The sequence below is a fragment of the Neomonachus schauinslandi genome, chromosome 5 (assembly GCF_002201575.2).
Source record: "Neomonachus schauinslandi chromosome 5, ASM220157v2, whole genome shotgun sequence".
Taxonomy (NCBI): domain Eukaryota; kingdom Metazoa; phylum Chordata; class Mammalia; order Carnivora; family Phocidae; genus Neomonachus; species Neomonachus schauinslandi.
In genome coordinates this window covers 37,905,303-37,918,449 of record NC_058407.1, presented here as the reverse complement: position 1 = coordinate 37,918,449, position 13,147 = coordinate 37,905,303, and the positions used below count along the sequence as shown (strand labels likewise).

The window sequence follows — 13,147 nt, the reverse complement described above, 5'->3', positions numbered from 1 at the left end:
CAACCCCATGCTCTGCCCCACCCCTTACCTCATTGGTATGACTGCTCCACCATGGAGGGGTACAGAATTCAGATCTTGATTGCCACCTCCCCAAAAAAAAGATAGCCAAGGAAGGAATCTGAGTGCCCTCCAGCCACCCCTCCAGCTCCCAAATCATCTTACAGCCTTAGTAAAAGAGAGGAAAGAGATTTACCTGCTGCTATTGAGGCTGAAGCCTGAAAGTCATGTATAACCTTTGAAGGACTGTAATGGTTTTAATCACAGGAATAGCATCTTTTTGACAGGCGGGACAGAGAAAAGAGCTGAACCACTCTGCAAATATTAACCAGGCTATTTTGGAGCAATGGCTATTGCCTCTGAAATCTTTCATCATGGGTCTATACTTAGAATTCAGATGAGCCTGGGGGAGGGGAATGGAGCAGTGTAAATCCCCAGTTGTTTTGACGTTGTCCGGTAAACAGGTTAGCATCTAAACTGTCATAAATGGAAGCATTCGGTGCTTTATTTATATTGTAGGATTCTCTCAGAGTTATTTGTTTTAACCTGTTCTGCATACAGATTGTCCCATTGTCCTGGAGGTGACACTTCTCAGTTTTCTTTTAAACTAGCTATTCTGGAGAGCACTGTCTGTGATCACATTGGGAGACTGATGCTCCATGACAGCTAAAAGTTGGATTGAGTTTCAGGAGCTACTATATATAAAGCTGGGGCGACTTATGTCACCGCACTAATTAAATGCCATCTGGGTGGTTCCTCTGGGTTTTTGAGCCCATCACCCAGTTCAGACCAAGTCAGAGTCCAAGGAGGAGAACATGATGATGGACCTTTTTGAAACTGGCTCCTATTTCTTCTACTTGGACGGGGAAAATGTTACTCTGCAGCCATTAGAAGTGGCAGAGGGCTCTCCTTTGTACCCAGGGAGTGATGGTACCTTGTCCCCCTGCCAGGACCAAATGCCCCCGGAAGCTGGCAGCGACAGCAGCGGAGAGGAGCACATCCTGGCGCCCCCAGGCCTGCAGCCCCCCCACTGCCCCGGCCAATGTCTGATCTGGGCTTGCAAGACCTGCAAGAGAAAATCTGCCCCCACTGACCGGCGGAAAGCTGCCACTCTGCGCGAGCGGAGGCGCCTAAAGAAAATCAACGAGGCCTTCGAGGCACTGAAGCGGCGGACTGTGGCCAACCCCAACCAGAGGCTGCCCAAGGTGGAGATTCTGCGGAGCGCCATCAGCTACATTGAGCGGCTGCAGGACCTGCTCCATCAGCTGGATCAGCAGGAAAAAATGCAGGAGCTAGGGGTGGACCCCTTCAGCTACAGACCCAAGCAAGAGAATGTAAGCCCAGATGCTGCAGGGGCAGGGGAATGCTCCGGCTGATTAGACGCTTTCCTTGGGGCCTTAACCTCCAGCTGCTCCGTCTCCCTTCCCCTTCCCCTTCCTCGCCCGCCCCTCCCGCCCCCTCTCCAGTGAACCCCCAGTGACCCGTGAACTCGGGGTGCCTGCAGTAGGCAGGAAATTAGTCCCCGGCCTGAGGAAGTAGGGGAGACACCTCCACAGAGCCTCCCCACTCCCTGCCCGGAACCGATGTTTCTTTCCTAATCTTCTGCGGCCTCGGTTTTTCTCCAGCTTGAGGGTGCGGATTTCCTGCGCACCTGCAGCTCCCAGTGGCCAAGCGTTTCGGATCATTCCAGGGGGCTCGTGATAACTGCCAAGGAAGGTAAAGTAAAAGAAAGGGCACCGGGCTGTGCTGGAGAATATCCCGGGAAGGGGCCTGGGGTGAAAGGGTAGAAAGGGCTCGGAGCGACGGCGGGGACAAGCGCGCGGGGACAGGGGTCCTCCCGCGCTGCCTAAGCGGCCTGGCGCGGGGTCCCCCCTGCCTCGTTCTTCCTTCCTCGGGGGTGCTACACTTGTGTGTTTTTCTTTTTCTGCGCTCAGGAGGGGCGAGCATCGATTCGTCAGCCTCGAGTAGCCTTCAATGCCTTTCTTCCATCGTGGACAGTATTTCCTCCGAGGAACGCAAACTGCCCTGCGGGGAAGAGGTGGTGGAGAAGTAACTCGCAGCCGGAGCTTGGGATGTTCTCCGCGCCGCGGGAGGACCCCCCCCCCCTCCCTCCTTCTCCTAATCCTGTAGCTTGGGTCACATTACATTAATATTTAGGAACCCAGGCCCAGGAGTTTATGAAAGGGAAGGAGACCTGTTCACAAGGAAACGTCTCAGAAACTGTTGTGCACGCTCAGATGAAAAAGCCTTTCGGCTTTGGGCTTTTACTTTTGGAACCGCGAGTGGCTTAGCTCTAGCAGCCTGACTTTGTATTTGTGTGGCTAGTTGTGTAACCTCTTACTTTTATTCCGGTGATCCTTTTGTGCCATGTTCAAAAGAAGTTCATTCCTGTCCGAAGCGAAGTGGGAACGTTGCATCGAAATGTTAGTGGTATTGAATGTATTTTTGTAAATATTCTTAGTACTTTCATTTTTTATGTAAACCCAAGAAATATATTTTAATTGTGGAGTGATGGATTGCATATAAAATGTGCGAGGATCCTGATATTGTAATATCAAAAAAAAATAAGTTTCTTTATGAACCAAATTGGTCCCAATTTGATTCAACTGAAAAAAAAAATGTTTGGGAGCAGGTGCACATAAATAAAGAGGAGCCATATTTTAACTTAGACGCCACATAAGCCCATTTGTTTGGGTGTGTTCTTAAAGGCTGACTGAAAGGGAAGAAAATGGGTTATTTTCCTGTGTCTGAATTAAACTGTTCACTTTTCTATCTCATACAGACCTCACACTTGTGGTTAAAAGTGAAGAATATCCAGGAGGAATCTGCCCTCTTCTCCTTTATCACCATCTTTTTTATGTTTTCAACTGTCCTATACCTGGAGCTCTGGGTGAGATTTACTTACCCAGAGTTAACAACTGAATTTTCAACCCAGTAAAATCTCATTGTTGCAAGAGATAGCCACACAAAAACTTGGATTTGCCTAAAAAGCTCTTCAGCTAATTTACCCCAAATTACTTTGCCTCTGACTTTCCAGGCCCGGCCCTTCACCAAGAAGCCTTCCTCTGGAGGAGCCAGGGGCTGCACTGGCCTCCCAGCCAGGTTGCTGGCCCCTCCCTAGTTTTCTTGAACTAGACTGGTTAGAAGACTGGAATACCATCCAGGCCTCGTGTGGCTGGGGTTTGTTTTGCAAATAGAAAGATAAAAGAAGGGAACAATCTGTTTCTTGAGGTGGGGGAAGGCTTCAAGAGAGGGAAGGGTTAAATGGCTGAGGGCAAAAGACAACAACAACGCACATGAAACCTCTTAGCTGGACCAAATAGCAAAGCCCCCAGAGAGGCTTGAAGCCCCAGGAGCTCCTCACGGCCAGGATTTTACAACGTGTGCCAGGTTTGTTTATCCTGTAACTTCAGGAAGAAACGACCACCAAGAATCACAGTGGGAAGTGAAGCGGAGGAGAGGGCCAGCCATTTCTCTGGAATCGCTGCTTCTCACTTGCATTCTGTAAATGGCACCTTCACTCCCAACACCCCTTCCCACCCTTGACTTCTTCCTTCCTTTTCCCCACAGCTGGTCCTCAGTTTACAAATGTGAAAATCAAACCGAATCCAATATTTCCCAGCCCAACCTTGCTTCCTAACACTCCAGTCTGGACGTTCCTTTTGCACACCACAGAAGTTCCAGATACCACCGCAGACAGCGCCCCCTGCAGGCACGGAGCAGTATCGTGCCCCTTTTCTATCTCTAAGGGCCTCTTTCTGGGGGTGATAGTTACTCTGTCTTCTGAGCACCTGGATAATGCTCGTTTCTCCTAGAATGCTTATAAAGTGCAGAAAGGTTCACAGAGAAAACTGACATTGACATACAATCTCTCCCAGAGGTTTGAGAAAAGCAGGTGGGAGTGTTATGGCTGCAAACTGCTGAGTTGCTGTGGGCGCTGCCTACTTAGATTGAACCCGGGTTGCTCCTGTGTAGCCTTGGGCTATCCCAGCTCCTCCCTTCTTCCCGTTTCCTCATTTATAAAATAATGGTGAGGACAATAACGGTGCTTAACTCGGGGGTGTGAAGATTTCGGTGAGATAAAACACATAAAAGCTTTAGCCAGAGCGGAGCACTGAACAAATACTCAATGTGGGCTCTCTGTATTTTTCATTAATAAATCTACATTGACCATCAAATGCTTCTCTTCCACCCAAAGCCACAGTTCCTTCAAATACTGTTGGCTGCCTGCGTTGCAGGCGCTATTTGGGAAAAGTATTGATAACAATGAAATCAGTAGCAATATGAATGACTCATTCTTAGCATTTTACATATGCACTCAGAATCCTACAACTACTGGTGTTGAGGGAAACTTGTTACTTCTTTTGAGAAAAGGTTTCTTTGATACGAAGTTTCTTGCATTTGTAAGCATAGGTCCAGGGCTTGGAGCCAGTAAATACCAGCGGCTTCAAGCCTGTTGGCTCAATCACCTGCACCCTGAAAGAGAAGCCTTGGCAAATAAGAAAGAACATTTATGGTCTAGAACAGTTTGGCTCTCTTTAGCAATTATTTTTCAAATGTTCTTTCTCAAGAGTGATTAGCTAGCGAACTCCAAATTAGGGCAGTAACTTAATTAAAGAAAAACTGTAGAGCATTTCAAATTATCCGATCAGAACATGTATATGAATATGAATATGTCTGGGTGGTGTGTATATCCATTCATCATGCTTATTATGTATCTATGATTTTTTCTTGAGAATCAATATTTTCCCTAAAATGTTTGTCTATACATATATATTCTATATGTATACACATTACATATTATATATATATAATATATATAATAAAATATAGGTATATATATGTGTGTGTGTCGCAGATTCATGCCACAACTGAAATCAAATCTCATAATTAACCAGGTGAATTCACTTACTTTATGATTGCATATATATTTATAATGAGATCTATGTTATAAACTATTTAGCAGCAGAATGCTTTTTATCAATTCATGGACTTTATTTGCTTGATGGATTTTATTCAGTCTTTGCAAACCGAATCTTCTCTCTCTCTCCTAGCTAGGTAACTTGAGAAATTGTTTGGAATAAGTTTGCCTATAGAGGTCTCTTTGTTAAATAGAGAAAATATTTCCCAAAGACTTCATGTGACCTCCACTGCTATAGTTGACATATTAGACTCTCCAGTGAAATCCTTGGTGTGTTTGCAATTAAAATGTTTTTATTTGATATTAATGATGATAATCTTTACTAAGGCCAAAGCCAAAACAAACAGGGCCATGCAAGCAGAAAATCAAGATATAATAACTTGGTAAAGATAAGCAATTTGGGATTTAAACTGAGCCTCTTTCCAGAGGTAGGCATAAAGTTATCAAATATTTAAAAAATAAATGATTTTCCTTTTTTATATTACTATACAAATAATTTATGAAATGTCAAATGCCAGCTTTTTCAAACTAACTTTAATCATCACACCTGAATCATCGAATTCTGACCCTGAACATAATGGAAATTCACTTATGTCTAATGGGCATATATGTATATATGGGGGATGGGAACATGGTGCTGAAATTGTGTTCTCAACTACTGTTGAGACTGCCAGAGAAGTCTTGGGCTGCTAAACTGAACTCTATCCTTACTAAGACATTTTTGACACAAAGTTAGGATATAGCCGTTGGTGCTTTTCTCTTAGTAAGCAATGTTTTATATCATTTATTTATCTCAAAATTCTCCTCCCAGAGCACCCCACCTAGAAAAAAATGTTTTAAAAATATTTAAGTTTAAACTTTGAATATCTCATTTCCTAATCTAATGCATTAGTAAATTAGCAATAACATGGTACTTCCTCAAAGAGCCAAGCCATCAAGACATTTCTCCAACAGACCCCTCCAGTCACTCCCTTACTCTCAAAAGCAGGGTTAAAAAAGATGACCCTCAGTCCTAGAGGTTTCATTCTGAAACAGAAATTTTTTGCAAGCCGAGTTCAGAGTCAGCTTGGCTTCTCAGTTCAGAATGGCTATGCCATGTGCTGAAACAAAGATAATGCTGCAAGAACTGGCTCCTTTCTCTACTCTCAAGGCTGCTCAAAATCCCTCCATAGGCCTTTGATCTCCCCTGGGAGCCTTCGAACGCAAGCAGAGGCCAATGTCTTCCTCAGCTGTCTTCTCCGCAAATTCTTCCAGCAGCTTTGACAGGTACTAATGTGTTTACTTAGGTGTGCCTGGTTCCCAGAGCTAATAGCAGTTTGAAATTGTTTAGCACATTGTGAAGTCATATATGATAAGCCAAAATCTCTTGAACAGCTCCCTTTGTCCAGGAGTTGATAAGGGTCTCAGAGAGAGGCAGAAGTGATTGAAATGGACTCATCTTTCTATGTATATTTGGTCTCTCCCACTGAGAGAAGCATAGAAAATTTGGAATAATGCAGAATTCCTAGGGTAGGCAAAATTTACTAGAAAAGGAAGCTCTGACCATCATTTCGCTGGTGGGCTCTGTCCATCAACACTAGGATTGTTGCCATAATACTTAAACTAAAATAGATTCTCCAAAAAAAAAAAAAAGGTTGGTGATTACTTAAAGGTCTATGCAGCTAAAACCTGCTGAGTCTAAACTGTAAGAAAATCAGACACGCATTTATTTTCCTTCAGAATGTTAAGGGAAAAAAATGTTTAATTATCTATATACTTCACGAGAACCTTGGGTGGCATTCATTTATAACACCACGAATGGCTTAATTGTCTTCCCTTCATCTGCCTACTGTAAGGCTTTCCTAGTAGTTAGTGTTGGAATGTCATTTCTACCAACGTGGTTGCATATTAAATATGTGGGAGTTTCCTCTCCACGTGAGAAATCCACTTCTCTGAAGAAACAGTGGAACACTTACTGTATTTTTATTCTTTTCTATGAGGAACAAAAGTCAGTCGAGTCTGATTTTAAGTAAGAGCACCCAAATAATCAGTAGATCTCTCTCTCTTTTTTTTTTATGATTTTCAACTTTTTTCATACTGCTTTGTTCAATTTCCCCACTCAAAAAAAAAATTTATTTTTGTCTGTATCGCTCGCCCAGTTTCTCCTCTTCTCTTACACAGTTGCCCCTCGGAAAAGAGCAGCAGAATCTCTCCTGAACTGGGGGACCCCAGCCATCTTTGAGGCACTGCTTCCTTTTCTCTTTGTATACTGCCTCCCCTTTTTTGTGTATTTGTTTGGTTTTCTTCCCCTCCCCCCGCCCCGTTTTTCTCTCTCTCTCCCCCTTCTCGCCACTGACAGCGGTTTAAAAGTTTTGTCTCGTTTTTTACTTTGGTGTTTTGCGATCCTATTTTCAGCGCTTGAGTCCCAAGGGTCCTCAACCCCGGACCTTGTTTCCCCCCCCCCCCCAAGTCCCATTAAGCCGCCGGGCGCTTGTGTTTTCGCGGCTTCTTTCGTTCCACTCGACCGCGGCACTCTGGTAAATTTGTTTTGAGATCACCTTACCAAAGACAGCCCTAACCTCTGAGAACTACCGTTACTGACAGAGCCTCCTGAGTGACAGCATCTTCCAGGCCCGGGCGCAGGGAAAGGCGTCGGGCACCCGGCTTTGGCGAGTGTCGGCTCCGCAGCGCTAAGCACGCGCACTGAGCCCGAATTGACCAAGAAGAAAAAATTCACCTCTAGGAGCGCAAGCTCTAAGGGACAGGATGCCCAGTTCCAATCCTGTGTGACCTGGGGCGAATTACCTACCCCTTGAGCTTCGGTTACCGTCTTTTAAAAATGGATATAATAAATAGTTCCCACAGAGTCGTCGAGAGCAGTAAATGAATGAACACACGGAAGGAGTTGAGAACAGTGCTTGGCAAAGAGAAAAGTCTTACTAATTGTTTACTACAAATATCCCGCACTGAGGGATCGGGTACAGAGCTCATGAGGTGCCTGGTGTAAAGAAATCAGCTGAAAGGCGGGTATAACGTATCTTCCCCTTAAACTTTGAGGGGCAAGTTGATTTGTGCCCAAATCATAAATCTGCGCCTGTCGTGTGTACTGCATAGTCAGAGAAAGTGGGGGTATTGGTGCTGACCAGAACCTGTGTGACTTGGCTGAGAATTCCTGGGTGAGATTATCTCCCCACTATTGTATTTCAGAGGTAGCAATGTGTATGCATTCCAAAGTTTCCACCGGTGTGGATGGAGTCTTCCATTACACCTGGGTCCTTTAGGAACTTGACTCTTTTATCTAGTATAGCCCTTAGTACCCTATTCATTTCAAAGGCATCCACTTGTTAATAGTCCTAAATAAGGTGCAGATGGATTTCCCACTGGCCAGACAATTAAGCACCCCATTGGTGTGAAAGGGAGCTTGATTTTCAAGGGGGTAGGGGGTGTGGTGGTGTCTTTGTCTTAGGGATGAATGAAGGTGGGAAAGGGGGCAGAGCCCTGCACCTAGCAGCTAACCTTAATGACTGACACTCTACTACCCCTGTTTTTCCGAACCTTCACTTTAGAGAGCGGATCTCATCCTGAAAAAGTTAGAACTTCTCTGATCCCTGCAGACTTGGGATCAGCCAGCCAGGGTTGCTTGAGGAAAATAATTTTAGAAATAAGTAATAGAAGGAAGCACCCCCCCACCACCACCACCACCGAGCCACACCACTTACTGGGCTGGATGACTGAAGATGGTGATGAGAACACTCCCTCCTGTTTTAATCGGGCCACAAGCCCTGGTCCAAACCTCTGGACTACTTAAGTCTATGTACCTAGACCTTAAGTAATGGTTTTTCCTGTACATAAACAGCACCGTCCCCTCCCATCCCCACCCCAAGAGATCTGCAAGTGGGTTAAAGGTGGAGGAGCATTGGCAAAAGCGGATTAATAGATTCATTCTTACATAAATGGCAGCCTTCCCTTCTCTCCTTCTACCCACCAAAGTTCCAAAGACCCTCCTGTGATTGCTTTTCTGGGAGGCTTTTGTCACCAAAGTGTGTGAAGTTACTCGAGGTTTAAGTTGGAAATTTTACACGAGCCGAGAAGGATTGCTGTGCCGGCAGCTGGGATGCATCTGTAACGGTGTTAGTTTGCCTGAAAGCAGAAAATTAGCGACCCCAAAGCCCAGCTTGGCTGTTTAGTCTGTTGAAATGGCAGGGCGGAGCAGAAAGAGGAGAAAGGAAACTCGCCCGGGAAAGAAAGGTTGCCGTATAAAACTCAGTTTCTTCGAATACAGATCGCAGAGGTGCAGGCGGTATGGATCTGTGGCTGGCTGGGGGTCTAGCAAAGGCCTGGTACAAAGGAGGAGGCGCTTGGTAAACATGTGCAGAAGGCAAAAGGAAGGGAGGACTGTTTGTGGTCACCTGGCCCTTGAGCCCACCTCCTGTTAGAGGAGCAGACATGTAAAGAGAACTCAGAGTGAGCCCTGTCTTGGAAAAAAGGAACCTCCCTGCCCACCCTCCAATAATACAGAGCCTATAAAGTGACGATCTGACCAGAACAAAATAGATTTTTAAATATTTAGATTCACTCCATGATTCAAAGTGTCACTTCAAAGTTTTTAGCAACCATTATTCAATCCACTGACTGAAAAAATTCCTGAGATAATTGAAGCTCATGTAGACGAGAAACAAACACCAAAAAACAAGGTAATTCCTCGTGCCCAAGATTGGGAAGGCAGGTCGGCTTTTGGTATTAGCTTATAGTAGGGAGTTTTATTTATTAATATTTGTTATGTATGAGCAATTCCAAAAAGTTGGATGGACTTTGTTCCTTTGTCTCTACCACTCTTTAAGTGATCCCTTGGTTTAGGTTCTCTAGAGAGTGCAAGTGAACGGGTTGGGGAATGATTCCCCCCCCCCCCCCCCCCCGCCCCAGCAGAAATGCAGTAAAACCATTAGCGTCCAAAGGGGCTGTAAACAGCACATTTTCTCTAGAGGGAAGGCGGAGGTTTGCCCAGACAGCCCCTGCGGGGGTTGTGGTGGGATATGCTAATAGTGCCTGGCCACTGGGGCCGGCCTCCCTCCCCCAAGAATATATAAAGAGCCCCAACCCTAGCACACCCGACCCAGGCCGCCAGGCTTTTGCCCTTGTTAATTACCGGAGAAACCGACCAGGGAGCTCCGCCCCGGGATTTGCTGGCCCGCAGCGGCGCCAGGCTCGGGTCTCTCCCCTGTATCTCTCGCTGCTGTCCAGGTGCCCCACTTCCTTCACCGCAAAGAATGGAAATGATGGACGGCTGCCAGTTCTCGCCTTCTGAGTACTTCTACGAGGGCTCCTGCATCCCGTCCCCCGAGGGCGAGTTCGGGGATGAGTTTGAGCCCAGAGGGGCTGCCTTCGGGGCGCACAAACCAGAGCTGCAAGGCTCAGACGAGGACGAGCACGTGCGAGCACCTACAGGCCACCACCAGGCTGGCCACTGTCTCATGTGGGCTTGCAAAGCATGCAAGAGAAAGTCTACCACCATGGATCGGCGGAAGGCGGCCACCATGCGCGAGAGGAGACGCCTGAAGAAGGTCAACCAGGCTTTCGAGACGCTCAAGAGGTGCACCACGACCAACCCCAACCAGAGGCTGCCCAAGGTGGAGATCCTCAGGAATGCCATCCGCTACATTGAGAGCCTGCAGGAGCTGCTGAGGGAGCAGGTGGAGAACTACTATAGGCTGCCAGGACAGAGCTGCTCTGAGCCCACCAGCCCCACCTCCAACTGCTCCGACGGCATGGTAAGAGAGAGCTGGTCCCCCTGATCTTTTCCAAAACTTCTTACATCTCATTAAACCAGGTGTGGCAACCAAATATTCAGTGGTTATTGGTGGATAGTCCGGGGGGGGGGGGTGGCTAGAAGAGAGGTGCCACGTGTAGAAAGATGCCAGGAAACAGCTGTTGAACAGGATTTTAGTTTGACTTCTTCCCAGGTTCCAGGTGAACATTGTAGGCGAGGGCCATCCTATGAGGCAGGTGGCTGCAAATGATCAATAACATGTTTTCTCCACATGGCCCCTGTCCTTGCTCTGCTGAGGCCTGGCTGGAAAGAGATGTTGATGCATTCTTTTCAGAGGGCGTTTGTTCCATCGCTGCCAGGTTTTAATGTGTTTTTGCCCTGGGAAAGTATTCTCTCCCTGAATTAGTGTGGCTTCCTTCTACTCCAATCCATTTTGCATGGTTAACCCAACGCACATTGCTGCTGAATTCCACCCCCGCCCTCTTCCCTGTGCCGCTGCTCTCCTCTTCTTCAAGCACAGAGATTGACCTCAATGCCCTTACAATTCGGTGAGGGCCAACCCTTCCTAAATCGGGGCAATGAAGGTGATTGAGAGTGGTCAGTATATGGAGCCATTGGTCAAGCACAGCCGCACCGTAGGTCGGAGCATCTTTTACCAAGACCTGAAAACAAACCTCCTTTGTGTCTTGTATTATAGCCGGAATGTAACAGTCCTGTCTGGTCCAGAAAGAGCAGCAGCTTTGACAGCATCTACTGCCCAGATGTACCAAATGGTAAGAACTGATGACTTCAGAGGAGTTTAAAAATCAGTTCAACTTCACAGTTCAGCCTGTCAAAGCAGAGTCTGCTTTTCCAGGTTGTACTGGGGAAGGGAATAGAAGGGAGGATTCTTATGGGGAGGTTTTGGTGCAGCAAAATATACACACATCTTTTGTTCAAAATCCCCCTAACAGGGACACACATATGCACTGTTGCTCAAAATTTTAGTAGGGGGGCTTCTCCACTCCCTACGTTCACCTCCATGAATTGCTAGATATTTGTTGCAAATTTCTGCATCAGGCTTTCTCTGACCACCTGACCCCTGGGTGTCAAAGTTGCTGACCTGTGGTTTAAGGGGCCACATAAACAAGTCTCTCTATTTGGGATTTTTTTTTTTTAATGATTTTCTCCTTGTGTTCTTAGTATATGCCACAGATAAAAGCTCCTTATCCAGCTTGGATTGTTTATCCAGCATAGTGGATCGAATCACCAACGCAGAGCAACCTGGATTGCCTCTCCAGGACCCGGCCTCTCTCTCCCCAGTTGCCAGCACGGATTCACAGCCTGCAACTCCAGGGGCCTCTAATTCCAGGCTCATCTATCATGTGCTATGAACTGAAAATCTAGTCTAGATGAGTTCTACGAGGAGGGCCTATTACACAGGAGGAAGGAAGCCCCAAAAGTTCAAAAGCAAGACAACTTGTATATAAAGATTTCTTTTCAGTTGTAAATTTGTAAATATTATCTTGCCACTTTATACGAAAGTGTATTTAACTAAAAAGTCACCTTTGCAATTATACTTTCTTTTCTCCTTCTCCTCCTCCTGCTCTTCCTCCCCCTTCTTCTTTACCTTCTTATTCACTTTAGATATATAGTTCCAATAATATTCTTTGTGATAGGGGGCAATTCATTGAAGGTAGCTTGTTGCAATGCTTAACTTATATTTTTTTATAAATATTGCTTATCAAAATATTATGTCTGATGTTAGATCTTTATTTTTTTCTTTAAAACATTAGAACAGCTGGAAATCAGTTACAGGAAACTTAAATATATTTAACTTTTGTTTTTCTATTAACACTTTGGTGATATTCTGTTCAGTAAACACATAACCATACTGCCTAATGGTATATATTTTGATCTTATAAGGAATGCATCTTTTTAATGTAAGCACAAAATAGTACTTTGTGGATAATTTCAAGATATAAGAAATTTTGGAAATTCCACCATAAATAAAATTGTTTAGATGAAGAAATATTTTGGTTCATGTTTTTTAAAAAGAACACCCTTAACAGAATTAGCGGTCACTGACACGAAATTTTTAACATGGGGCTGAAAATAACAAAAGAGTTGGCTTTGTGGATACATTTGAATGCTTACCATCTCACGGACACATTTTAGGTCCTGTTGATGTCACAAATGAAGAGAACATTTCTATTTTAATCAGCTTTGAAGGGAGCCTGCTAAATACAATTTTTCCCTTCTTTTAGTACTGTGCCCAATAATGTCAAATTATATGTGTGTGGAAGGGAAAGAGAAGTTATTCAGACAAGACTACATGTTTCAATGAAAAGAATGTACAACCTTACATCATTTTAATACCTACAGGACATTAGAAATCATAAGTTAGAGAATATTTACTTTACTTGCCTGAAAATATCTTGATACATTAATATGTTAATATTGTCAATAAAATATTTAAGTACTGAGCTGATTTTTTTTTTGTA

The 13,147-nt window shown here is 45.0% G+C and overlaps 2 protein-coding genes across 2 annotated transcripts; both read left to right on the top strand.

Annotated features, from left to right (window-relative positions):
• The first annotated feature begins 808 nt into the window (after positions 1-808).
• Positions 809-2,069, top strand: MYF6 (myogenic factor 6). Its single transcript, XM_021689855.2, has 3 exons — positions 809-1,331; positions 1,623-1,713; positions 1,932-2,069. The coding sequence occupies exons 1-3, from the start codon at positions 813-815 to the stop codon at positions 2,048-2,050; spliced, it is 729 nt and encodes a 242-aa protein (XP_021545530.1). The 5' UTR covers positions 809-812; the 3' UTR covers positions 2,051-2,069.
• An 8,095-nt stretch (positions 2,070-10,164) lies between these two features.
• On the top strand, positions 10,165-12,037 carry MYF5 (myogenic factor 5). The gene is made up of 3 exons (XM_021689857.1): positions 10,165-10,665; positions 11,362-11,437; positions 11,847-12,037. The coding sequence occupies exons 1-3, from the start codon at positions 10,165-10,167 to the stop codon at positions 12,035-12,037; spliced, it is 768 nt and encodes a 255-aa protein (XP_021545532.1).
• The last annotated feature ends 1,110 nt before the right edge of the window (positions 12,038-13,147 follow it).

Excerpts from the sequence above, each read along its gene's own strand:
- MYF6 (XM_021689855.2), top strand. The coding sequence starts at position 813 with ATGATGATGGACCTTTTTGAAACTGGCTCCTATTTCTTCTACTTGGAC. Across the intron at positions 1,332-1,622 it reads ACAGACCCAAGCAAGAGAAT|CTTGAGGGTGCGGATTTCCT; the intron begins GTAAGCCCAGAT and ends GTTTTTCTCCAG. Across the intron at positions 1,714-1,931 it reads CGTGATAACTGCCAAGGAAG|GAGGGGCGAGCATCGATTCG; the intron begins GTAAAGTAAAAG and ends TTCTGCGCTCAG.
- MYF5 (XM_021689857.1), top strand. The coding sequence starts at position 10,165 with ATGGAAATGATGGACGGCTGCCAGTTCTCGCCTTCTGAGTACTTCTAC. Across the intron at positions 10,666-11,361 it reads CCAACTGCTCCGACGGCATG|CCGGAATGTAACAGTCCTGT; the intron begins GTAAGAGAGAGC and ends CTTGTATTATAG. Across the intron at positions 11,438-11,846 it reads CTGCCCAGATGTACCAAATG|TATATGCCACAGATAAAAGC; the intron begins GTAAGAACTGAT and ends TTGTGTTCTTAG.